At 40.5% G+C, this 26,503-nt stretch overlaps 1 protein-coding gene across 1 annotated transcript; it reads right to left on the bottom strand.

Moving 5' to 3' along the window:
* Positions 1-3,895: 3,895 nt before the first annotated feature.
* Positions 3,896-4,498, bottom strand: ngfb (nerve growth factor b (beta polypeptide)). The gene has a single exon (XM_061070662.1). It carries the CDS (start codon positions 4,496-4,498, stop codon positions 3,896-3,898), a length of 603 nt encoding a protein of 200 aa, XP_060926645.1.
* Positions 4,499-26,503: the final 22,005 nt, after the last annotated feature.

Genomic DNA, 26,503 nt, shown 5'->3' with positions numbered 1-26,503 from the left:
ATAGATAGATAGATAGATAGATAGATAGATAGATAGATAGATAGATAGATAGATAGATAGATAGATAGATAGATAGATAGATAGATAGATAGATGGATGGATGGATGGATGGATGGATGGATGGATGGATGGATGGATGGATGGATGGATGGATGGATGGATGGATGGATGGATGGATGGATGGATGGATGGATGGTTGGATGGATGGATGGATGGATGGATGGATGGATGGATAGATAGATAGATAGATAGATAGATAGATAGATAGATAGATAGATAGATAGATAGATAGATAGATAGATAGATAGATAGATAGATAGATAGATAGATAGATAGATAGATAGATAGATAGATAGATAGATAGATAGATAGATAGATAGAAAGACAGACAGACAGACAGACAGACAGACAGACAGACAGACAGACAGACAGACAGACAGACAGACAGACAGACAGACAGACAGACAGACAGACAGACAGACAGACAGACAGACAGACAGACAGACAGACAGACAGACAGACAGACAGACAGACAGACAGACAGACAGACAGACAGACAGACAGACAGACAGACAGACAGACAGACAGACAGACAGACAGACAGACAGACAGACAGACAGACAGACAGACAGACAGACAGACAGACAGACAGACAGACAGACAGACAGACAGACAGACAGACAGACAGACAGACAGACAGACAGACAGACAGACAGACAGACAGATAGATAGATAGATAGATCTTAACTTTATCTCATTAGTCATTCAATCCTGTCATGAGCTGTAATTATCGCAGATCCAAACTGAAACTATATATCCTCTGAGTTAAAGGGAGTCAAAATCCAATTTCGTCACCCTCTCCTCACCCTCCTCTTCTCTGCTTTGTATGTAAATCTGGTGCGAGAACGTAACCTGATCTCCATCTGGTGCAACTTTGACTCATCCTCACAATCCATAAAAAACATGCCAGAGGGGAAGAAGGCTCCACAAATAATTATTGACCTGGATATGTTTATGAGGTCAGGTCGTACCCGTCTGTTTATTGGTGAATTACCGATAAATTGGCAGAGAGCATGAATTGCCCTTGTTAGAATCCTGACTAACTAAAGTAAATTCATATGTTTGCTTTCGCCAAGAGGCTAAAGCACAGTGAAGACCTTTGGAAAGAAAATAACTGAATTAGATACACGTCATGAGGCTGTCTCTATCTAGTGGACATATATAGATCCACAGTCTGTTAGCTGTAAGGATGCTTTTATGTGTCTTTACTAATTTCATTCTTCTTCTTTACTACATATTTCTTTAAAGAAATACATTATTATTATTGCTGTTATTAGCATTTTCTAAATGACGTGATTAAAGTACACAAATTGTGTTTTTTTAAATCTAACCTGAACAAAATATGTGTTTCTATGAATATTTAACTGTTGCAGTTTTATAAATTACTAAAACAAATGTATATTATTATTACTTACTTACTCTGAGTTTACTGCAATGCACTAACATTTAAATTTAAGACCCGCCCCAAGCATCGCCACCTGGTCTGTTCAGCCAATCAGATTGTGTCCTGCTCTGGATCGATCCCGCCATCCCACCTTTAAATACGGATGAGTAAACTTTATGATGGCGCCCCCCTGCGGAGAGAAGTATGTCACACAGCAGAAACATGTGACCTCAGACTCTGCTGAGAACAAAAGGTGAGTCCAACACAGATCCTCACTTTACTTCTTTTACACATGTGTTTGTGAAGATGCTTCACTAGTGGAGGAAAAGCTGAACTAAACACAAGTGCAACATGAGTTGAGATTCTCTATCGTTTTGCATATGAAAGAGGGTTCACTCTTTTTCTTGTTTGTTTGTTGATCACAGGGCTGTTTTTATATAAACCCTTAAAAAGTGTTAATTCAACACTGGGTGTTTTGCTGGGTAATCACAAATCTATTAAAACATTTTCAGATAAAACGATTAGATAATATTTTGTGGCAGTTTTGTAACGATGAGGTTTTTCTCCTCACAAACCCGGGCTGTGTTTTCAAGCATTCACCACAGATTCACCAGGCTATATTCTATATGATAAAAAATATACATTTCAAACAATAGAAGGTCTCTTTTGTCAGCATAGATTCACTAAACCATTGAAAGCAACACCCCAGCAAACCAAATCAATTGATGAAGAAAATGATCAACAGTTAATTGAATTATGAAATAATTTTCAGATGCTATTTAAGATGATCTCGACTTCACTCAACTACAACAGTAAAATATGCTTTTCCATGAATGTATCTGTAATCGAATACTTTTGAAATTTTAAGGACATTTTCCTGAATATACTTTTGTTATATCTTAGTAACATTTTATTACTTGTAACAAAGCATGTTACAAGGTGGCATTAGTACTTTTACATAATTTAAGTATATTGAATATTCCCTCCACCACGATTAGCAGAAGACATGTTAATCTGGATAAGTTTTATTTGAGGACATAATAGACATGTGCCATCATTTATCCACTAGAGGTCAGTATTTAGTTGTTTCCCAGGCAGTGCAGCGACGTGAGGTAAACACAAGCAGCAGTAAACTAACAAGGTATTTATTAATATTCATAGAGTTCATATTTACAGGTGACAGATAAGACGGGTCTGTGGGAATATGTCTCCGACACATCATGTCTGCAGCTGCTCTTTGTCTCTGTTTCAAGTTATGACTCTAAGCTCACAGAGCTGACATCAGACATCTGAAATGTCAGCTGGGATGCTGAGGAAATGGGCTACGTGCCTGAAGACCGACAGCTTGTACAGCCACTGTCGGGCCTGAGTTCTCTCTGCAGAGCACTCACAACTCTGACATGCCAATTCAAAGAAAAGGACGGGCCCTGATATCATCAGCCAGAAGAGTCAGACTGATGAATCATGGTCAATGCCTTTTTGTGTTGATCCCCCCCCCCCCCTCCCCCTTTGTTTCATATCTTCTGTCGAATGAAGAGCAGGAGGAAAACACAAAGCAAAGCCAAAACACCAAATCACTGGCGGCAAACTGAAGCCATATGGGTTTTCTCTTCTTTTCTTCATCCAGGCCAAAATGTCTTCTTACGTCAACACTTGGGGGGGAAACAACAGGTTTTAGTGTTCATACAATAAACTTCGTCAGGCACACAGTGCTTGTATGTGAGTGTTTAATAAATAACAATGTCAACAACAACATTTGAACAAAAGGTTTCGCTTATATCAGACCTGGGTCAAATTGTATCTCAAATAGCTGTGGGTTCCCGTAAGCTGCTTACAGGGAGTGGGTTGTGTTTAAGAAAACATGATTAGTGGCAGAAAAATCCCATAATTAACGTGTTGTTGTGTTAAAACTTTAAAAAGCCCCCCCCCCCCCCCCCCCTCACACACACACTCACTGCACCCTGAAGCTGCAACTCACACTGCAAATAAGGTTTTCTTATTCAAATCATCTATTGGCCACTAGAGGGCACCACAACCAAGGCTTAAAGCAACACTATGTGACTTTTAACGGGCAACAGCGCCCCCTGCAGCCACACCTGGTGACTAATTCTGTTGGATTCCGTGTTTGAGCGATAAAGTGGTTTTCATGTAGAAAAAAATAAATCGATCAATGCGTTGACTATGTCGTCCCACCCACTGAAAAACAACTGAGAGCTATATCTTACCCAGGATCCCCGGCAACAACTCACTGTGGATACGGTTTGACCCAGGTCTGGTGTATGTACATGCAGTCCTGATACTTTGACCAATAATTTACTTTGTGCCGGGTGAGAAGTCTTTGGTGATAAGTTATGCAGAGGGAGTCACACATGTCTGCATGTTAGCATGAGCACACATGTGTCTGACTGAGTGTGTGAGTGTGTACGTGTGCGTGAGGTGCAGGTCAAGTCTTCACTGCCGCCACGACTTGCGGCTGAGCACGCACACGCAGGCCACGTCGATGCGTATCAGCCTCCACGCCACCAGGTTTTTAAAGGTGGTCAGCGCTCGTACGAAAGTGTGTGAGTTGGTGCAGTAGGAGTTCCAGTGTCTCGCGTCGATTCCCAAACAGCCCGAGCTGCCCGGCCGAGAGCTGTGGCACATGGTCTCGAAGAAGTACTGCTTCTTGTTGACATTGTTGATGTTGACGTCCGGCAGCACAGTCACCTCGTTGCCTGAGATGTCCGTGGCCTTGGTTTTGTTCCCAACCCAGACGCTGATGCTCTCACACACTGAGTACACCCCGCGGTGCTGCGGCTGCCCGGCTCGCCTGCGCGGCCTCCCGCCGGGCACACCCTGGGACGCTGCCGGCTCTGCATCGGGGGGCTGGGAGCTGAAGTGCACCCTGGGGGAGAGTTTGTGGCGCTTGGTGAAGAGTTTGGGGTCCACCGTGGGGATGGAGCGGTCACCTGGATGCTGCTGCTGGGCCGTCGTGGTGGTGCACGAGTCCCCTCCAATGGAGACCACAGCCCGGGCACTGAAGAAGAGGAGCAGGACCAGCATGGACGACCTCATGGGCACACGACCTTGGGGGGGTCAACACACACACAAAACACTGTGTTATTATAGATATACAGAAGATTTACACTGTATTTCCCACACGTTGCTTTAAACCTGACATCCCTGATTAATTTGCTACTTGAGGGCGGTGGAAACACTGACATATCTTTTAGATTATACAAAAAGCGTATTTGTTGTTGTTGGAAAACATTTAGTGGGCTGATGTCTATGAGTGTGTGATTTGGTTCAGCTTGATATGTCTGTTGGGCCTTGGCAGAAGTATACACTCGACTTTTCTATAAGTTTTCTATAAGTCTGGTGCAGTTTCAAGGTACAAAAACTGCACAGGATTAGTGGAGGGTATCTGAACACCAGTATTACAGCCTCAAATATCTCAAAAATATTCTTTTCAGCAGTTTGAGAGCTTTAATTCAGTCTGTGGATAATGACTGAATGGGTGTGCCAGCTCTTCCTTAAAGTAGGACAACACACTTTTCCTAACAATAAAGTCTGAGCTTTGAGAGATGTCTCAAGTATTGCACATCTGTGGTGTAATGGGACTTTGTCTGCTGCACCTCATAACGGCTGCATCCTGATGGCACAGGTTCCAAAGATCAAATTATAATTTATCCATTAAGGCTTGAGATGGTTAAAGGTCCGATCATATGGGTTTTTAACTTTTAAGCTTGAGAGCTCTTTTAAAACAAGTAGTCCATAAATCTGAATGGAGACTGAATTTGTGCATTTAAACTGGAAGTCATTATCAAGAATTAAATTCCATTGTTTTTGTGAACTGTGCACAGTACAATGTGCTGCTGTCTACAACGTTGTGTAGGATTATGAAGGATCTCTAAATGGTGTCTTCTCTGTTTTACTCGGATGTGACAGTACAATCAGAAATCTGCACACGCAACATAAACTTTAACTTTTTTATCATATTGCTTTAAGTCTATAGCCAATACTTATTTCTCATGTTCAATTTTGATATATAAACTGAACCTTGAAATTTAAAGTTTGAGGAAACATTTTCCTCTTTATTCCAAAACATCTGTGATTTAATCTTGAATCTACAAGCTCTCACTTTGATTTGATAATGTTCACGGACATGGAAAATGAATCCATGAGTTTGTCTCTGGTTGAGCTGGAGAAAAAAAAAGAGGAATCATTCCGCCAGAAAGAGCAGAATTCTTTCTGTTTTATAGAAGAGAAGATTCCTGGAAACATCACCCACAGGGAATAAATCTGACATCTCATCAGTTTGCAGAGATTTTCCTTTCATCACGCTCTCCGTGCTTTATTGGCTTGCATAAATTGACAGTGTGTGAACTGTATTTAACACAGCACTAGAGGAGGCGCAGGCGTGTCAACACCTGCGATGGCGCTGCTGGCAGGCTCTGTCAGGTTCTGGTTTATTATATGCTGTGTTTGCCTGAGGTGTGAGGGTGAGCGCTCCTGGATCCACAGCGTTGGCACAACAAATCAAAAGAAAACCACCGCCTCTGCAAAAGTATATAACACGGGCTATGATTGCACCAATAAATACTTTTTAGGTCTGTTCAATTCAGCTGGTTGAACCTCACCACTTAGCTCTGTCTTACCGTGTGTGATACAACATTTGGACAAAACCTTCCTGCCTTCATTTTTATCGCTAAACAGAAAGAGGAGGGTACAGCCTCTCTTATTATTTTTACACTGCGTGCCAATTTATGCGATTGCCATGGGACACGCAGGAAGGTTGTTTTACAGCAGGAAGCAGGAGAGAGAGGGAAAAAGAAGGCGGAAGAAAAGGAAATCAAAACTTTTAAATGAGCACAGTCTCTCCCCAGTGGCAACGTGTCTATTGCAAGAGGAAGTGAAAGGGTCAGGATTCCAAGACGCAACAACAACACTGATGTGACAGAAAGGAGGGGTTCTATTTTCCCATGGACTCTTTTATCAAGTTACAACAATTAAAATGCAGTAATGCTTAAAAAATTTACCACCTGAGGCATTTTAACTTGTAATCTACAGGACATGCATCCGTTTCGGTTCACCAACAACAAAGTCTTAGTCCTTTTTCACAGTATATATGTGGCTAATGAGGACGAGTGGATTTCATTTAAGTATTTTGGGCTTTGTTTTTTCTACTTGATTTATTAAAGGTGGGGAAACCAGGCAGCTTTGATTTCCTACAGCAGCAGTTTCCTTCATTTAAGCCAAACTAAAATTTTTGTGAAATCATCTTTGAGGTATTAAAAGCTGCTTCTAATTAAGGCTTCTTCTTATTATTATGCTTGTGTTGTGTAGAGAGCAGCTTGTTAAATGTTGTGTTTGAGTGACTGAATATGGACGATATGAAAGATCCCAAAATGTGAAGCCAAAAGTGTGGCATGATGGCTTCACTTCTGGATGGAAGTTGAGATACGTCATCCATCTGTATACACACAGCTGTGGTGTGACCCAGCCTCAAATCATTTTATTATTTTAGAGACCATCATCCATCCATCTTCTCACCTTCTCAGTGTCTCCACGTGAACTATAGCACCTCGGAGCCCCCTAGAGGACGTGGTTAGAGCTCGCTGTGTTCTGGGCTCCTGCCATCAGGCCCGGCTGTGGCCCCCATCCAGCGCACCCTCTGCCCTCGTCTGTCTCCGGGAAGCAGCGCTGTTGAGAGGCGAGCAGAGAAAAGTGTCTCTGCCGGCTCATAAACCCACTGTAAACACATTCTTTGTGAGGCTGATACAGGAAGAGAAAGTTAATGTGTTATTCCCGCTCACCGGATCCTCACATACTGAACATACCCAAATAAAAAAAAAAGCAGACCTCCATCATGTAGATTATCTTTGTGGTCAATTATATGTATGTGTGTGTGTGTAAAAAGCAAATTGTGAGCATTTTATGTGTAAATTCTCATTTAATTATGAAAAATGTAGCTTAATGATAACGTTATAAATTCTGTCAGCATTCCTTTACATGTGAGGTTTGACAGAGGGTTAAACACACTGATATGTATACTTATATACCTTAAAAGACAGATATGTATATAGTGAGACATTCAAAGTTTAGAAATCTTTTATAGACCAATGGAAACCAGGTCAAAGCTACACAACAATTTTCCATCACAACAATTATTCCGTGCGGGACCACCGTTTGTTTTTGTGACACAAGCCTCAGTTTGATCTGGATCCTTCACCGCAAAGCAGGAGCCTCTAATTTTGTTTTGTCATTTTGTCTGACTGTTGTGTCACATGTGCTCCAGTGTGTTCATGTCAGCAGCCCACGTGTTCGGTTACATCTTCCTCAGTGTCAGTCACCAAAAACCCACATGAGTAAAGTGTCAAAACGCTGAAAAAGATTCCAAATAAAACCCACAAACACCTCGTCGGCCAAATGAAAATGTCATTTTTGTTCTATTCTTTTAAATTTCTTTAAAAAAGTTATATTCAGGTAAAGCAGAGAACGTTAGGAACAGTCAATAGCACTCGACACACTTACAGGAATTCACAGCAAAATAACAGGAATGTAAGCTCCACATAAACAGAGGTAAATGGGCTGTAAATCTAAATGACACCAGTGTACTCCTGTACAGAATCTACGCTGGCACAGGAGGTGTTCTTGATTTACAGCTTCTCAACAGCGGTGGTCTCTGGCAAACGGAGGATTCAAACCCGTCACCTTTCACCCGCAGAATGGACTGTATAATGTACAAGTCACCTTGACTTTGTTCGACTTTTATCTGTGAGCTCCACTGTCGTCCGCCTCAGCACGTGTCTGTCTTGAAGTCTATATCTAACATGTTCTTCTTCTCTGCAGACAGAAAGAAATCAGCGGCTGGACACTGAGGCTGAATATTTACCAAATGGCTGATGATTAGATAAAAAAAAAACAGTTTTGTGCAAATAGAAAATCCATTGCAGCTGTGTTTTCCTGTTGGCTTTCATGATAATCTCTATGTATACAGATCTGTGTATACTTCGGCAATTATTTGCATGTAAATAGAATAATATTTGTTTTAAGAGTGAAAGTTTATTGACCTATCAATAGTTTGAATTCATTAAAAACTGCTGAGCACAGTTTTATAGCTTTTAATGAATTCTTGAACATTTAGAACTTCTCCTGATCACATATCAACAGAACAACTGAGCAAACTTCATCTGTCAGGTTGAAAGTGCAACGAAGCTGATGCTGGGAATTGGTTGAAAGCTCTGGGAAAAACGCATATTAATGAAAACTAGGTATTATGCTCTAATCTCTGTCTTGATATTAGTTTAAACGACACAGGCCAGGAACAAAAGTTCAAAGTTTCCCAACAGACGTGGATGTTTTGGGTTCTGCTTTGCACAGTGTGTACATGTTTTGCTCTGAAACAACGTACAGTTGTATGAAGTGGACCAACATTGTGTTCACCCTGTATTTGGGATTTCAGTAAACCTTGAGTTGACCTTTAGTTTAGTTTGGTAACGTGAAACTATTACACATTTCGTATGAGGCTAGTTGAGTAAGAAAAAAGGAAATATTTTTGGAAGTGTGAAGCTTAATGTGACTTTCTGTTGTACTGAGCTGACGATTTTGAGTAAATCACGACCAAGAGCCAAAAAGAAAATAGAAATAGAAAAATTGATATCATACTAGTCTGAATCTATTCGTGTCCTTATTACTAAAAAATATGGTAACTTTAGACGACTGGCAGCTGAGCAATTTGAATGCTCATTAAGAAATGACTGAATATCTGCTCTTTAAATCCAAAACCTACAAATTGTCTCTGTCCTATTATTTTGATTCTGTACAACGTGGACGTAACTCCTGTATATCACGAAACAACATTCCCGTTAATAGAAAACAAATGTCTCGGTTACTGTGAAAATTAGATCTTGGAAAGCGGCAGCAGCAGCTACACTCCGTGGTTAGGAACCGTGCAGTCAGCAGTCTCGTCCTGTGGTGAGAGGAGAACGCCAACATTCATTCATGCTAGGTGGGCCACAAATATGCACACAACCGCGCTGTACAACATTAGTGTGCACTGGGGCATCTCGCGTCGCACCACTCATCCAGCCTTGAAGCAGATGGGCTGCAGCAGCACACAACCTTCTGGCGACTGGAGAGCGGAGATATGTGTTGCTCAGATAATGGTGCTGGTGGTGCCACAGTGAAGGAGATGGTATTTCTTGGCACACCAGCCGCCCCCTGTGTGGGCAATTATCAAGCTGGATAATGTGCTGTGTCACCGTGCCAGGTTGGTTGAGATGTAACTTAAGCTTCCGTTGGAAAAAACAGTTCAGGCCTTGCCCAATAAAACACGGTTGGAAGGATGTTGAGCAGGATGTTTACAGCTCAATGTGCCAATGGTAACACTTCAGGAGATGCTGTTGAATCAGGATGAGCCAGATCCTTGTGGAACATCTCCAAAACAGAACACATGACCCTCAAGCAGTGCTGGAGTCATGTTCTCCAATTGGGACTAAATATGAGAAGCAAAAAGTGATATATTTGTGATTGTGTGGTATGTAACTCACCGGTTGCTATTCATGACTGAAGGTTTGGAATTTTTACTGGTTGATTTCTTGTTTTTATATTGCTTTCTTAACTTGCTGTCTCTAATCTGAACGTTTGACTCTTCTTAAATGTATTTTTAACATCAAAGCGCTTTAATTGCATTTGATTTGTTTGAAGGGTGCTATGTAAATAAAGTTTAATTGATTGATGGATTGATTGGGCTCAAGCATCTTTTTAATGATTTGACAGTAAATTACAGGGGATTTGGAAGATTTATATACTTCATAGTAAAGATAATATAATATAATATAAACTTTCAGGGGAAAAATACTTTCTGCAGTAAAATTAATGATTTCTGAATCTATTTGACATCATTAACATTACATTGTTGAGGCTGAGGCATCAGTGTAAAGCTGAAGATGATGATTCAAAACCAAAGGAGGACGGAAAATACACAGTTCCTAGTGACACACGACCATATTCAGGTTTTGGGATCTTCCTCTGGTTTCTGCTGTGAAATGTGTTGAGCCTTATATCTAAATGAAACCATCTGGGAGGTTTACAGGGGAAAGTCCCTGATACATGACATATGACCCCCCCCCCCCTCCTTGACATATGACCCATCACAATGACCCCCTACTGTTTTTTATGTAAGACATCACAAGCCCAAAAGGTTGTGAATCATTAGTTTTCAACAGTATAATTTATACGATTACAAGTACCATATATTTTTACTAAAATGATCTGCAGTAAAAGTAAATTATTTCCCTATTTGATGTAATGAAGAGCATCTAAGTAGTAAGTAAAATGGAAAATAGTAAAGTGGCCAAATAGTAAAATACTTGAGTACTTAGTAACCCTCATTGATCTCAGCTAAATCGATGGCAAACATAAAAATTTTTTTTCAATGACAGATCAATTTTCTTCCACAGTTTGAGTCAACACAGCTGCAGTTAGCCAATTAATCTCCATGGCAACAGCTGCTGAGACTCATGGGTATTGTAGTTTGTACATCCTTTTGGCTAAAAACCTGGATTTCTGCGTAACTAAGTTAAAATATTAAAAACGTATGGACTTAAAAAATACACTCAAAGCATTGCTTAAACATTGAAGAGTCTCACTTGCCGACCTGAAATTTGGAGTTAGGCGATGTGTCTGTGTGTGTTTCATGCCATGTTGGGTTGTTGTTTTCTATGAGCTGAGTTTTTGGAACTTCATCCATCACTGGAGCACCGAGGAAAACTTCTCACCTCAAGCTAAGTAGCTGCTAACGTTTGCTAACGCTCATGAGAAAGATTGTGTGTCTGTTGACGTGTCTGACAGCTGGTTATTCTTGTCTTTTTGTGACTGAGCTGAATGCAGAGCTGCCATGTTGTGTATTTACAGTGTTGTTGTCTGTTGTTGACTTCCATGTTGTGCTGTTGTAAACCAGGTGTGCACAGCTGGTTGTTGTTCTGCTTCTCAGGTGTAAAAAGAAATAACTGTGTGTCACACATATGATTACTTGCGGGGGAATCCCTCATATTCTGTCAACACACTTTTATATTTAGCTACTTTAGGTGTAACCTGCATATTTCTCCTCATCATAATTACTCTGCTAAACTCCTGCTATGCAGCTCATGTTTCTGTATTTAGTGTCAAGCCTGAAGCTTAAAATTGTTGCTTATTTCAATCAATCAATCAATCACTTTTAATTTGTGTAGCTCATATTCACAGATCGCAATTTGTCTCATAGAGTTTAACAAGCTGCGACATTCTCTGTTCTAAACCCACAACAAGAGTGAGGAAAACTACCAAATTAACCAGGAGAAAACACGTAGAAACCTCAGAGAGAGTCACATGTGAGGATCCCTCTGTCTGGAGGTGCAATAGATTTCACATGTAACTGAAAACATCTGGAAAATAAACAAAATTTACAACACTGATTTAGAAGAAACAGTTACATAATGGAAAAGTGTGTCAATGTCTAAAGTATTTGTACATAAGAAAATGCCTGATAGAGAGGACGGAAGCGGCAATGACACATGAATTGAGAAGTTATTGTCAGTAATCGTACAATAATGCAAAGGGCACATTTTATATTAAGCCGTTTTTCATTTATCTTCAGCTACATTGTGTCCAAAAGGGAGAACAATGCACATTTAATATTTTCTATATTTTCTGTGATTGCAGTAACATGTGTCTCAGCCTGCTGTTTTCCATCAGTTTGTTCCTCTGCAGCACAAACACACGTGCGCAGCATAATAACATTAATTGTGTTTATGTTCCATGTAAATGTCTCAGTGAAATATGCATTGTGCCGGCATTGAGTGTTATTAGGAACATGTGTTGTCCTGGCTGCTATATATTAACCTGACAATGGTCTGTTACAGATTTCCGTCTGTGAGGCTCTGTTTTCCTTTACAGTAGCTGCATATGCTTTGAGGAGTTCTCTATGGTAAGGGATCCTATGTATACTGTAAGCACTGGTTTTATTTCCCCATCGTAGACGTCAAACAATAATTGTTGTTTGTGTGTAATGAGGTTTTTGGAGCTGAAGATCATCACTGAGCTTGGTCTATGCTTGTCGGCCCCAATGAGGTCAGAACCTATATCTGTTTTGTTTGTGAAATGGGGCAAAGCTTGTTTGCAATAGCTGGTGTTGTACTAGTGACTATACTTGCTTCAACATACGTACACAATGCAGAGCTGACATTATCTATCATTCACTCAATCTATAGTTAACTGGCAAACATTTATCGCCCTGTAGACTAGCAGTAAAAATTTAAGTGAAAGTGAAAATGCCAAGTTTTCAGTTTCAATCATCTCAAATGGGAAGATTTACTGGTTTTCTTTGTTTTTTTTTATGGCATTAAACTGAAAATCTTCTTCTTCTTGGTGTTGTTAGACATTATGACCATATACTCCATTTGACTTGCTGCACTTGACATTTCTCGTACATCCTGAACAGTGCAGAATGCCATAAATGCTGATTGGAAGTTTTATGGCTCATCGGATTTACTCCTCAACTCACTGCTGCAGTTTTGTTGGATTGAAATATCCTTTAATGTGTGTAAGTGTTACAATTTGTTATTTATTATAATTCAAATACTTTAATGTCCACCATGCAATGTCTTGTTTCTGCTACTGTTATAATACAGCAAAAGACATTAGTTGAGCTTAGTCTATGTACAGTAAAAATACATGCAAAGCAACAAGACAACCTTTATCAGCTGAATATAGCTCACAACCTCTCTGTTTTTGTGCTCTTTTTGTGTGAAAGATCAGTAAGAGGTTCCTTCCCCTGGGATATACTATGGGAAATTACACAAACATCCGGACACTATTTTATTTGTAAACCTGCTGTAACACCACTGCTGTTGCTCATATACAATTTAATGAGGCTTCACTTGAACACAGTCTCCACCTTTAGGCTCGGAGTTCCCCCTGAGGAAACGTGTGGAGGTGTCGTTGTCACGGTCCTATCTCTGTTGTTTGCTTGTAGAGGTTAATGAAGTCTACATAATCAGGGTATATATTTACACAGTCAATATGTGATCTGACCGACTGAACTATGACCCTGCAGCGGATTTAGACGCACTGCAGAGAAACAAAACAGTTCTGTTCCTGTTTGGTTGAATTAACTGACTCGGCAAACCAGTAAGTTACGTGGTCTGCTGGTTCTGAAAGGAGCGGCCACCCACAGCCACTGACCTACAGCTCATTAGGCCTAATGGAGGCGTTTAATGAACCGGTCTGGGTTGAGTGACATGCAGCCCGGTGTGGCACACAATCCTGTCTGCAGCCCAGGAGCAATCCGCCTCCCTCTGGCAGGGGCTGCATTCATATGGTAAAAGTCACACAGTGCCTCCGGTAACCTGATCCACTGAGGCTGGCTCTCATTCAAAGAGCGAGGGAGGTGCAGATGACTTTATCTGAAAGCCACCGCTGGGCTTTGAATGACATGCTGCTCATTATGTTGCCGCGGTCATTCATGCAAACCTGTCGGCCTGGTTGAAGTGTAGCTTTGTGCTGAGTTTGAGTCCTCGTGCTTACAAATTCATGAAATGACAGTATAGTCTCAGTAAAAACCTGGGAATCTACTGTGTCCTTTTTCTTTATTAAAACTATGGAACAAAAAAACTTTTACAAAATCTTGTAGTTTGGGCTTTAAAAAACATGCAATGAATTAATGTATTGTTGACAGGTGATGGTCCTATAGCAAATGTTCAAACTTTGAAAGTTCATTTAAAAATACTCATAGCGACCAGCAATGGACAGAAACCTGGTCCATAAGTTTTAGTCAACTATTATATTACATTTTATGTGTCAGAATTTGATTAAAATACAAGACTCTAACTCACAAACATGTCTATAAATGCTGCTATTACTAAATGCCTATTACATAAAATAAGTTGTATCGAAATAGCTGGAGTACAAGGTAAGTTATAGCAATATTCTGCTTGAAAGTTTACACCTTTGCAGAAAGGTTCAGGATGCAGACCAAAGTGTTTTTAATTATGCTGGCAGCCATCACGGATCAGACATGTAAATATATAATTGTTTGTCTTTTAAAACCTTCCACATGAAAATTAATAAATATCAATAAATTGCAAGATTGCACCATAAAATTACTGAGAAAGGATTTCAGCCTCAGCTGCAATTGTACAGTATGTCCTGTCTCTAGTGTCATTCACATCATAATTAACGGATTAGACTTTGCATGCAGCTCTGATGTGGTGTGTTCACACGAGTTACACGGAGAAGCAGGAAATCACAGCAAGGACGGTGCCTCAACATCTTCTGACTTGAATAGTATTTTCTATCAAGTGGCTATGAAACATCTATGTTCCCTCCTGAGGCTACTTTTTTTACGAGTGACGTAAATTAGTACACAGAAGGAGGTGAAACGGGGGGAAAGCACTATGAGGCATGCAGAAGAGACACGTAATGGCACCGGAGAGTTGCACAGCTTATGCAGCTTTATTCTCAGATTTATTACAAAACCAAGGAAGGTCCCAAAACACACAATGGGGCCTGTTCCTGATTAATGAATTTGCTTCCTGACTGTGGTCTATAGCAGAAGAAGGTGAATTATAGTTCAGCCCTTGCCCTCTCATTGATCCTCCCCTTGGACAAAAATTATGTTCTGGCAGAATGCAGACACTTCAAATTGGAGTCTGATGGACAATAGGCCTGAACCCCCCCCACACACACACACATCAACACGCAGCACAGCAGCTACAGCAGCAGGTGAGCGCTGGCAGTGGGCGAAAGACAGTAAAATACTACAATGGGTTTTATGTGAATGATGGAAAGTCGTGCCTTTGTTTTTCATTTTGACCGAAGATATCCTGAGAGAAAGAAGAGGAAGAAAAAATATTTTTCTCTGATTAATTCTTCGGAAATTTCCTATAAAAACATTATCTCACTTTCCATTAGGATGAGTTTTACTCGTTGTTTTTGGACAATGACTTCGGATTTTCTTTTCGTTTTTCTTTCAGTAAAAATAAACGACCACAAAATGAAAACCCAAAAGTTATAAAGATATAAAAGCCATGTGAATCATTTTGAGTACTGTACTGTCTATCATTCACCACAATGAGAGTGAAAGGCAATACAGTGTATTGTATGATATAAAATGTCTTAAAGGCCTGAATTGAATTTGCTGAACATTAGAGACTCTGGATGCAACACAATACACACTTTTACTGCAGTTACAACCACAGACATGCTTACACGTGTTATTTTGGATGGCTGGCTTCAACACAAACATGAACACCGAACATTACAGTGTTCAATGACACGTATGCAAAGCATTAAAAGTTACATTTAAAGTGATTCCTGCCTCAGCTTGTCCTCAAGTTGCAGGAGAGTGAAATGTCTTAATTTGTCCTTTGGCAGCGAGTATACAGGTTGAGAAGGATAATGACTTTCAATTAAAGCTCATAATTGCCCACTTTCCCCAACATTGTTGTCCTGTTGCATCATATCAGACAACTATGTGGGAAATCGTTTAAATCACAAAGTGGACTTTGGTTAAGAAAAGCAGGGCCTCTGCTGGCAGTTGGTTGTGATTTAAGGCAGATGTGTGAGAGTCTGCATCTCACTCAGACCTGGAGACCACATCAGGTCCAGATCCAGACTGAATGGAGTCAAAGCAAAGGGTGTATCAGAGAGGACCAACTAGATTGACTCTCAGTAGAGAGTCTGGGCCTGGGCCTGACAGTCCCCTGAAATTCAATCAAGCCACACCAACTTACACACAATCACCATAAGCTGCTTTCAGACATGTACTCAACTCAGGATGTTCCCCGGAAATTATCCGGAGGGGCTGTATCTGGGAATGCACGTGTCTGAGGAACTTTTTCAGCCTCAATGTCAGTAAACTGCTGTCTCCTAAATTCACCTGATATTTTCCATCGTAATCCAAAAAGTCTGGATCTGGCCTTTTGTCATGATCATCCCAAAAACTTAATGGGTTCTTTCTTGGCCCATGTCCAATCAGTGTAACAAGTTTTTGGGAAATTAGTTCTTTAGTTTTTGCTTAATCTCGCTGACGAAAGAACAAACCAACAGAAGAGATAATATAACCTCCTTGGTGGAGGTATCAAGAGAACTCAGTACCCCGCACACAAACCACAATCTAACAAACCTCGTGATGTCAAAGAGAAGTGAAAACAGATTCAGAAAGAATGTGTAAAATATCTGTCTTTACATTGCATTGAAATATAATCACAGCCTGGGACAGAAACGACCACAGGAGGATGGTAAATGGCAGATTTAACAAGGACAGTTTCATTACTCACTGATGGTTGTGTTAGGTCTCAGTGCGCTGAGGAAACACAGCTGACCCCAGTCTCTATACACAGGGAAACAAAACACAACAGACTCTGCTCCAGTATTTAAAATTAGTTAAATAAACTCTCACCAGAACGACTCCGGGGGGGCGAGAGAGTGTGTGTGTGTGTGTACGTGTGTGTGTGTGTGTGTGTGTGTGTGTGGTGTGTGTGTGTGTGTGTGTGTGTGTGTGTGTGTGTGTGTGTGTGTGTGTGTGTGTGTGTGTGTGTGTTGTTCTCGGTTTTCATCACCCAGTGGCGCACGCTCAACAATGCAGCGGAAGTTTAGTTTGTCTTAACAGACCTTAGACCTGAGATGAACTCTTCAGTCATTTATCATCAAGTCTACTTCAGAATGAAATTTGGCTCGATTCAGACCTGAACCTAAAGAGCCAATGGGGCCATTTGTAGGTTCATAATTTAAACTTTGGATTCTACGAGGTTCATGTGCAATAATGTTCCAAAGATTCATTGTTTGTCTCATACCACACCTCATACCCTGTCTAGACAACTGACTATATGTAAGGGCATGGCCAGTTTGACTGAATTATAGCTTTGTTGTGCGGTTTGCCGTGGCGAGGAGCGATCAGGAATCCATCTCCAGGATCCTATATAGCTGAAGCCTAACCACGGATCCCCAAACTCAACATTATTATTATTATGGTCTCACCGAGACTGCGTGGATTGGCAAGAAACAGTTAAAAACATGTGAAACAAGGACACAGCGTATCATGGCATACGACTGGTCGATCTGAGGCAACACTTTACCCACAAGTTTGTTTCCTCCTGTCGTCACAACTGGCAAACCAGTAAGAAATGTCAGCGCCCGACTGCAGAGCGTGAGCAGTGAGCACTTAAATCGGGAGCTTTGGCTTCCCATCACACACAATTTACTTTAACAGTGTGCGCTGAAATTCAATAACATATCTAAAGTTTGCACAGTGTATTCCCGGCTTTATCTAGAGGCTTTCTGATCAGCTGTAAACACCAGTGTAGCCATGGTAACAGTAGCATTGGTCCTAGCGTGACAATTGGATATTGAAGGTTGGTATGAAGAAAACGATAGAGGCTAAACACTCTGGCTAACAAGGCTGGAGTAGGACATTTTACTTCTTTGACATGTCTTATAAGGCGGAAGGCGACCTAAGTATGTCTTTAAAAATCCGCCTCATTGACCCAGAGCTGTGTCATGTTCTCAGGCTGATAACGTTGGTAATCATATTTTTTTTCCTAGTCTTCAGGATTACACACAGATTCCAGATCAGATATGGGTTTCAAAACTTGGACGGAGGAGCTGCTTTGATTTCTCAATTCGCTGAAGGAAGTTGTTTGGCCAGACCTTCATATTCCCCAGTGTCCACACTTGACTGGTGTTAAGTCTATTACTCTTAAGTCCCACTAATAACAATCACATGTGTTCTTCAGACAGATCGTTCACATTTGAGGAATTCTTCTGAAAAACGTCCAGACACAGTCAAACGGTTCTGTGTATTTACTCCTGTGGCTGTGGTTATTACTGTTTGTGTCTTTCAGCAGTATTACTGCAGAGCACGAGTTCACACACTCTCAGATTACATCTTGGTTTAGCAGCTATGATATTCTGAAGACATTGTAAAAAATATATTCTGGTATTCAACCTTTTCAGAAGTTCTTGGGTATTTTTTCTCATTATATTGAATTGCAGCTTGTTTTGTTTGCGGTGACGTTTCTTCTGTGTGTCACGGAAATGTCTTGAAAACAATTGTTTTCATTTCCCACAAATGAAAACCAGGATGCGGAGGGGCCACAATGGCTCACAGCGAATGTTTATAGAAGAAAATACTCATATTTTGAGGCTGTACGATGCTAGTCTCAAGTATCAGTGTGGTTTTGACACTTTGGGGGAAACGTGAGTCAGTTTTCTTTTCTGGCTTTTGTTTCATCCTTTGCTGCGGCATCTTGATTGTTTATTTTAGTCTTGTCATATCTGCTTCCATTATGGTCAATCAAAGCTCCTCCACGTCTCTTCTCCTGCAGCTATTGCTTTCGTCTCCGCACTTTTCTGTTCTCCCACTTTATGCACACACTGTGTTCAAATAAGTTCCCCTGCTGTTATGGAGGATAAATAAAGAGACGCCACACAAGCGGTGGTCCTGTGTTTCACGTTTTCTCTCTCCTGCCAATTTGAGTGACCTCTTCCAATGATAATATGGGCTTTTCACAATTATGTTCATATGAAGGGGAATAATTTCATGATCACTTGAAGCTTTGTCTTTCTAGCCATATTATTTGCATTGAGATGTTTTTCTACCATCTTTTTTTAAATTTTGTCCTTTGACTGACCAGTTTGCCTTCTACAATTTGTCGGAAAACAATGATCACTAGCACCAAGAATAGATTGAAAAACTTATTGGAATGAAAAAGTAATCAAGCTTAAAGATCAGTCATTTAAACTGTGTCCCTGTAAACCTGAGCGTGTGAAAGAACAGACATTACTTTGGGATTGTGGGGCTACAGGGTGAAGGTGTAGCTGCTGAAGCTGGATGAGTGAGTCACCGCTCAGGTCTGTGTGTGGCCTTACTGTAACTCACTTCCAGAGACGATGAGGTGCTCCTGCTTGCAGAAACACTTCACTTGAGAGAGGCAGCTCGATCTCAGGCACAGGCCTGTTGTATCTCTGCTGCTCCGCCTCACACATCTTCACTGTTACACTGCTTTCAGCCAATTTGATAAACTCTTATTTACTATAAATATTAAACTACAACTGCCTTCAGGTCAAAAGTGACACCACAGAAACAAAGTCAGGGATGACATCGTCTTCTGTTGTACACCAGTAGGTTTAACAGTGTGTATGTTTTTCTTTACATGTTTTTTAATTGAGTATTATGTTCCTCGCTCTGTGCCTGAGGCTGCAGGAGATGATGGAACATGTCTGCATGGAAACATAGATGCTAATGCAATTAAATATGAAGGTTTAATCAGGTTTAATGCCAGCAAAGGGAAGAAATCACGCAAACTGGAGTAATTGTTGGTAATTACAGTCCTGCTTATTAGGGGGACAGGTGAAAAGCAATTATCCAAATATTCATAATGTGCGTTATCACGTCAAAAGAGTACATAAGACATCTTTAGGCAGTGAGGCAGTAAGAAGTCTGTGCACACGTTTCATCCCGATATGTCTATTCCTTTGGACAACAACATATTTGCTGTCACATAACAATTTCAATTTGATTTAATTCAGGTGCCGGTGTGAATCGTTGTTTTCATCTTGCAATGATCGTATCGGATCATTGATCTATGAATTTAATGGATGAATTGAGATTCATAAATCATTTCACCACTAGTGTATAGTTTCAGATTTACATCGACTGACCAGCAGTTCTGGATGTGAGCAAAGGCAGACAGTAGTCTGTGAATTCCTCCACTCATTCCTCTCATAGCTGCGTATCCCGATGTACTCTTCACTCCTCATCTGCTCTCTATAAAGCTGTCAGGAAAAAAAACTGTTTGTCTTTTTCATTATTTATTGGCACCTCTGTAGTCCAGGAATTACTGTTATTAAACACAAGCTTTACCGTACATCCCATGGAAGCCTTAATGGTTTCTGATTTGCTGTCTTTTTCCTTTGAGAGGAAGCTGAACCCATACATTACCATAGTTTTGATGCACCAGGAATCCAGCAGGGGGAGGATTCTAATAAAAGTCATGAAACCAGAACCACAGTGACTGGAACCAACCTGAATTTCCATGAGGCTTTGCTGTCAAAAGTTTAACTAAACTGAAATTCAAACCGAATCAAACTACATTCCATAAAATGTGCAGCATTGACAGGAGGAGGAAAAGTAGATTTTATGTCTCTGAATTCCCTTAAGTTATAAAACAACCTGTTTGCTTCCAAACGATCAATCGATCAATACTTTGCTGATGTGACTTCAGGTTTATTTTTACATTGTGCTGTAAACTCTTTCAAACTTAGGACAGTGGGGATCAAGGGGGTGGAATCTAATGATCAGAAATGTGTTTACTTGGATCAAGTGTTCACTTTTGGTGTATTTCCATCAGAAGTTTGATCTTAAATTCATTTCAGGTGGTATCCAAAAGGATTTTGAAGATTGAACTTGTTTCTTGCCGTAGAAACCCTGCTGTGCTGCAGTAAGTGCTGAGCGTTGTGTAAACACTGGAGTCGGACTGCGCTCTGCTGGAAAACTGTGATAACACCTTTTCTAAGTTACCCCCACATGTTTTGCTGCTTTATCCTTTATAAAATAACATATATGGCACTATTGATATATCTGTGACAGGCCGATATTGTTGATAAAATAAGTTGAGGCACCAGGCACGTGATGGAAATATGTCCACCTGACACTTGACAAAGTCTGTCCTGGTGTCAAAGTCTGTCCTGGTGTCACTAACTATCCCTTAAAACAACAACAAATGTAAATGTATAGTGAATAGATTGCTTTAAAACACTGCTAGGTAGAACTGGACCTCATAATACTTGTGTACGACTATCGCATTCCCTTGATAAAAGGGACATTTCCTCCTCGAATCTGATAAAAGTATCAGTGACTGTCCACTGCAGATGGATGTTTCTTTGCCTGAACATGTTTGATTCTAGGTATACCTAAGCTTTGACCCCTGGTTCAACTCAGACGGACCAAACAGCATCTGTAACCTGCATGACGGGTCTGAGCCTGGACTGCCAGACCGTCCTCATCCACCTGTGGAACAGATTGTTCCGAAATGAGGAATTTCAGCTGGTGTGCAGAAAAGCTTTACTGACTGCATACCAGAAGAGATGGAAACTGAGAGAGCACAAGACGAAAACTCAAGTCCATTTTTTTACCATCTGCCGCTGCAACACACCTTCTCACAAAAATGAAAATATTTCAAATGATAACAGATCTGCAAAAATTGGAGGGTAGCTTAGTTTTAGGTAGTTTTAACTTTCTCTCAGATCTATACGAGCTTTGGCAACATACTGGCCGACTAAAATGTTTTTAGATTTTTAGGAATAGTTCTGAATTGTTATAAATGATGTATTTTTGCCGGAATCAAGGAGAGCGAAGTTTGGCTTATTGCTAAAAGATTTAGTTGATAAATTAGGTGATCGGTCAGATCATTGTTTGCTCACATCTGAAAAGACTTTTGCAGATTAATTTTCTGTCATAAACATTCTTTAGTGTCAGCTTGTTAAATGTGGTGATGTTGTAAAATAAATAGCTTTGAACTGCTTTGAACAAGCAGTGTGAGCACTTGTAATAATAATAAACTTATAAAGAAAATAATGATATACTGCAGAAGATTCTGATTCAGTATAATGGGCCAGACGAGGACAAGCCACAGGAAAACACCTTCCGTGGATCCCCCACTTTAATTAGCACCTTAAGCTAGGGAGGTTCAGACATCAGACTGAACTACTCCATGTTTAAATCAGCAGCAACCTGTAGTCAAGCACATATGGAGACATGCTTTGAGGCACGTACACAAAATTATGTAATATATCTTATATTAAAGATGTGTTTCTCACGGGATGTCTCACAAAACTAAGCTTCCTGAAGTTGAAGTTTATAGTGTCAGGATGAGCTATTAGAAGTATAGAGCCATTATATGAGTTTACGGTGCTCAAGAGACTATGTGGACGACCCAGGGGTAGAGCGGTCCAACCTGAAGGTCAGCAGTTCGATCCCCAGTTTTCCCCATCTGCATGCCTAAGTGTCCTTGGGCAAGTTGCTGAACCCCGAATTGCCCCTCATAGAGCAAAAAAAGTGCTGCTAATAGATGCACTGTATGAATGTGTGTGTGAATGGGTGAATGTAAAACTGTACTGTAAAGAGCTTTGAGTGGTCATCAGGACTAGAGGAGCGCTATATAAATACGAAACAATTATCCTCTGTTTTACCATTTGTCCATTAAGATGAAGATATTGCAAGATATAACTAAATTTGCAGCCTGTAGAGGATGGTCATCCTTGTCATCTGCATTTGTCCTCGTCCTTGGTTTGATTGCAGTAGGAGTCGTATGGCGTTTGCTGTTTATTTGCCAAGCCAGTGATGGTTTAACCACAGCTGCCAAACAAACTGTGTGCTCAACGTCCCATGTCACAAAACAGGGCCGCAAGTTCCCCTGGAGGGTGGCGCTTAGTGTCGGCCACTGGTTCAAAGACTGGATGATGGACTCCACCCCCTCGCTGCGGAGAGCTAAACCAAGCAGCCACTCATGAAGCTGAACAGAACATCTCTGGACCAACCGCAGATACCATCAGAGAGATTCTTCAAAATGTTGTGCTTTTGTTATTTCGTGTTCATTATGAATCAAAAGTGCCTTAATTAACCACTGAGGCCAACATCCCACCTACAGCCCACCCCCCTCTGATTCAACCGCCCTGACTTCATCACTGCATTGTCATTGAAAACTGACTAGTGACTTACTTGTCTAGGTTCAAAGAAGAAACCTCTGGATTTTGTGGTTTACTCTCACGACAGCTGAACAAAACCATATGGTTTTATGAGAAAAGTAGCTGCTCTGTACTCGTATTTGAAGTGTAGTAGAAATGCAGACCAACACTGTCAGTAAATACTTGGCACACTGTACACCAGCCAATTTCCAGAGTGTTTAAAGTCACCAAACAAGAGGGCGAAAAAGAAAGTATCCAAAATAAATCCTATGCATATTAAAAGGTCTACTTAGTACCTCTATCAAAACAGCATAGCAAGTCTTCTCCAGTATAATCACCTGCTATTATGTCAAGAATGCAATAATTTGTTTCAACTCCGTGGCGCACATAATTTGAGAAATCTACCCTGCAGCTAGCTTCTTGTTTCCAACCCAACATACCACACAAATACAAAAAAACTGCTCTGCTGGAATATTGTGAGAGCGGTACCTAGCCCTCGGGAGACGAGGAGTGCAGGTCTGATCGGTGCCATTGTAACCTGATGAGCCCGAGGCTAAGCTTCAGCAGTTCTGAGAGGATGGAGGAGATGATCAGCTCCCGGTTGAGGCTGATCTTCAACACTAAGCCCTCATCAGCACTTTAATACATCACAGTTTTTATTAAACACTACTCGGCAGGTAACTATCATAACACTACGAAAGAGGAAATGTAAAAAAGTGCTGCATGTTAAAGTTAAGAATTCCTCATAAAACTGTTAATGATATTTTACTCCTCAACTGTGACAACTGCACATGTAAAACCATTCATTATTCAAAAAGGAAAGAAAAATGCGAATTTGTCTGTGCATTTGTTTAGTTAGTAATTCAAATCATGCCGATCCAATAAGTCGTTTGCATTTTATTCAGTAGTCCGTGTAATTCAGTGTGGTAATCCATGCAGTGTACATGTGAAGGTTAAATATTCTACCTCTGCAGAAGCTCTCTCTTCTCTCCACTGATGTGAGACTCCTGGGGAAGATTACTGAAATATATTCCAGTTTGGGTCCAACTCCACAAGATGCCAGGGAGGGGAAGAAGAAACTTCCTTGCAAATTACCCTCAAACAGTCCTTTGTGAGTCTTACACTTGTTTGAAAATTGTTCTGAAAGTAAGTGAGGAGCCTCCGACAGGCTGCAGGCTCCGACTGACTGTGGAGCGCTGCAGGTCCTAGTGCCTGTCTCTCCACTGGCAAGGGTAGATCATTTACCTGATTGTATCATTGAATACGGTAGTTCAGAGAAACTTCTATGAGAGATGTAAGAATTACTCGTATTATAATAGTCAGTTATAACAATTGTCAGAATAAACTGAACAGAATGAAGAGACTCAATCCACTGCAGTTATCTTCTGTTCTGACTTTATTAAGCTATAGTTGTGTTGTGGCTCCATGCGATTTTCTACAGATATTGATGGTCCCTCACAGTTGAATTTTTCTCCTGAAAGATCGTGAAAGAACCATTGGATGAATTTCCAAGAAATCTGGATTTCATTGGTACTCAGAGTGCTTTCACTGAACACTTAATATTTCAAAATCTACAAAATTTTGCTCACAGATTCTTGCTCTCAGAAGATTAGTCCTATCCTGACTTATGTGATCCCGACTTGTCCTCTAGCACCACCATGAGGTTCATGTTTGTTGTTTTTGGTGAGAAGCCTCAATAGCTGTTTGACTGATTGTAGTGAAATTTGATACCTGTCTTATTCATGTTCCCCTCAGGATGAATTCTAATTGTTCTAGCGGCATCTTCAGGTCATACTTTTGAATAATTTTAAAACAACTACAGATCTGCAAAACAAATGCTATATTTACTACTAATTGGAAAATATCAACATGTTAACATGTTAAACTGAGATGGTTAACCTATCAAACATTAGCCTATTAGCATTAGCATTGTGAGCATGTTAGCATGCTGGCTTTAGCATTTAGCTCAGAGCACTCGTGTGCCTATAGTTTTAGTTTTAAACCCTGAGTCATGTGTGATTAAAACCTTAATACACTTAATACACTACATTTCTTTCCATTCATACTAACTCTAAACTTCTTTGAAGAAAATTCTTTCAGGATGAATAAAATATATTTTTAAGTATTAATATTTTTCTTCTTCATACAGCTATTGGGAACCAAAGCTTTATTTTCTGTCTAGTTCAAAGACGCCTCGAATTTTAATGAGTTAAACATTTCAAATCTACCTCATTATTCATCTATGGAAGCGCTAGTTTATGGAGCTATTCTCAGAGGATGGAAAACCCCCAAAAGGCAGATTATTTTCTGCATCTTTGCGATTTATGATCCTACAGAGATCCTAAACATCTTGCATCCAGAATATTATTCATTCATTCAATAATTTGCATTTCTCCTCAGAGGTGTTGCAGGTGTGAGAATTTCCTCCAGATGGCAAATGGGTGAAATTGCTCTACTTTTTTCAAAATGATATAATTGTCGACACCAGGATCGAGTTACACAGCGAGAGCGCTGGAGTGAATAGTCCTAATGTTTCAAGAAAAGATTTTCAGCTTAAAGGTGCGACAGCATAAACTAATCCAGGTGTGGAGAAATTACACGTGTGGCCCCCCCCTCACAACAAGTTTAACTCAAGGTCACTTGATAGTCTGTGTTTTAGTTTTTATTTTATTTTCTTGCCGTCTCCTCATAAATTAGTTAATGGTTGAGGTTTTTTCTTTTTCTTTTGAATAAGGGCTTCACTGTGTCCATATTTATGTCACTACCAACCTCCAACATCTGGATCCTAATATGAACATGTGGAAGCAAAACCTGCTTATCATATTATATGTGTATTACACCCTGGCTTGGATTATTGCTCTGAAGTCTTCAAGGTCCAGCTGGTATTTTTAAGACTGGTCATGGCTGTGTTTTGAATTGCTGCTGTCTCTAGTTTCTTTTTTTATTTTCAAGTGGGAATTTCTCCGTCGCTTTTCTGTCCTACATAATTGATTAGATCCAATTTCTCGATGATGAACGCTACAGTTAGAATCTGAACAACCAGACACCCGGGAAAGACAAGTTGCATCAGTGGTTTCTTCCTGCTTTGGGGCTTTGGGGATTTGAAAAGCTGGCCTCCCACTGATATCCTGTAAAACCCATTTGCCAGAGCCCATTTAGTCACTCAGGCCAGACCAGACTCCTCTGCTGTTTATCACAGACTTTGGACATCTTTATACATTGCCTGGAATAAACGTAACGGAGAAGGAGGCATGGCTGAAAGTAAAAGTGGTTCTGGTCGGGTGCTTGTGCATGGAGGCTCGATTCCTCCTGCAGTAGCCGCAGGTCCAGGTCTGCCTCTGTGCCGCCTGTCTT

This window comes from Limanda limanda, chromosome 4, assembly GCF_963576545.1.
Source record: "Limanda limanda chromosome 4, fLimLim1.1, whole genome shotgun sequence".
In the NCBI taxonomy this organism is placed as follows: domain Eukaryota; kingdom Metazoa; phylum Chordata; class Actinopteri; order Pleuronectiformes; family Pleuronectidae; genus Limanda; species Limanda limanda.
This window is presented reverse-complemented; position numbering and strand designations above follow the sequence as displayed.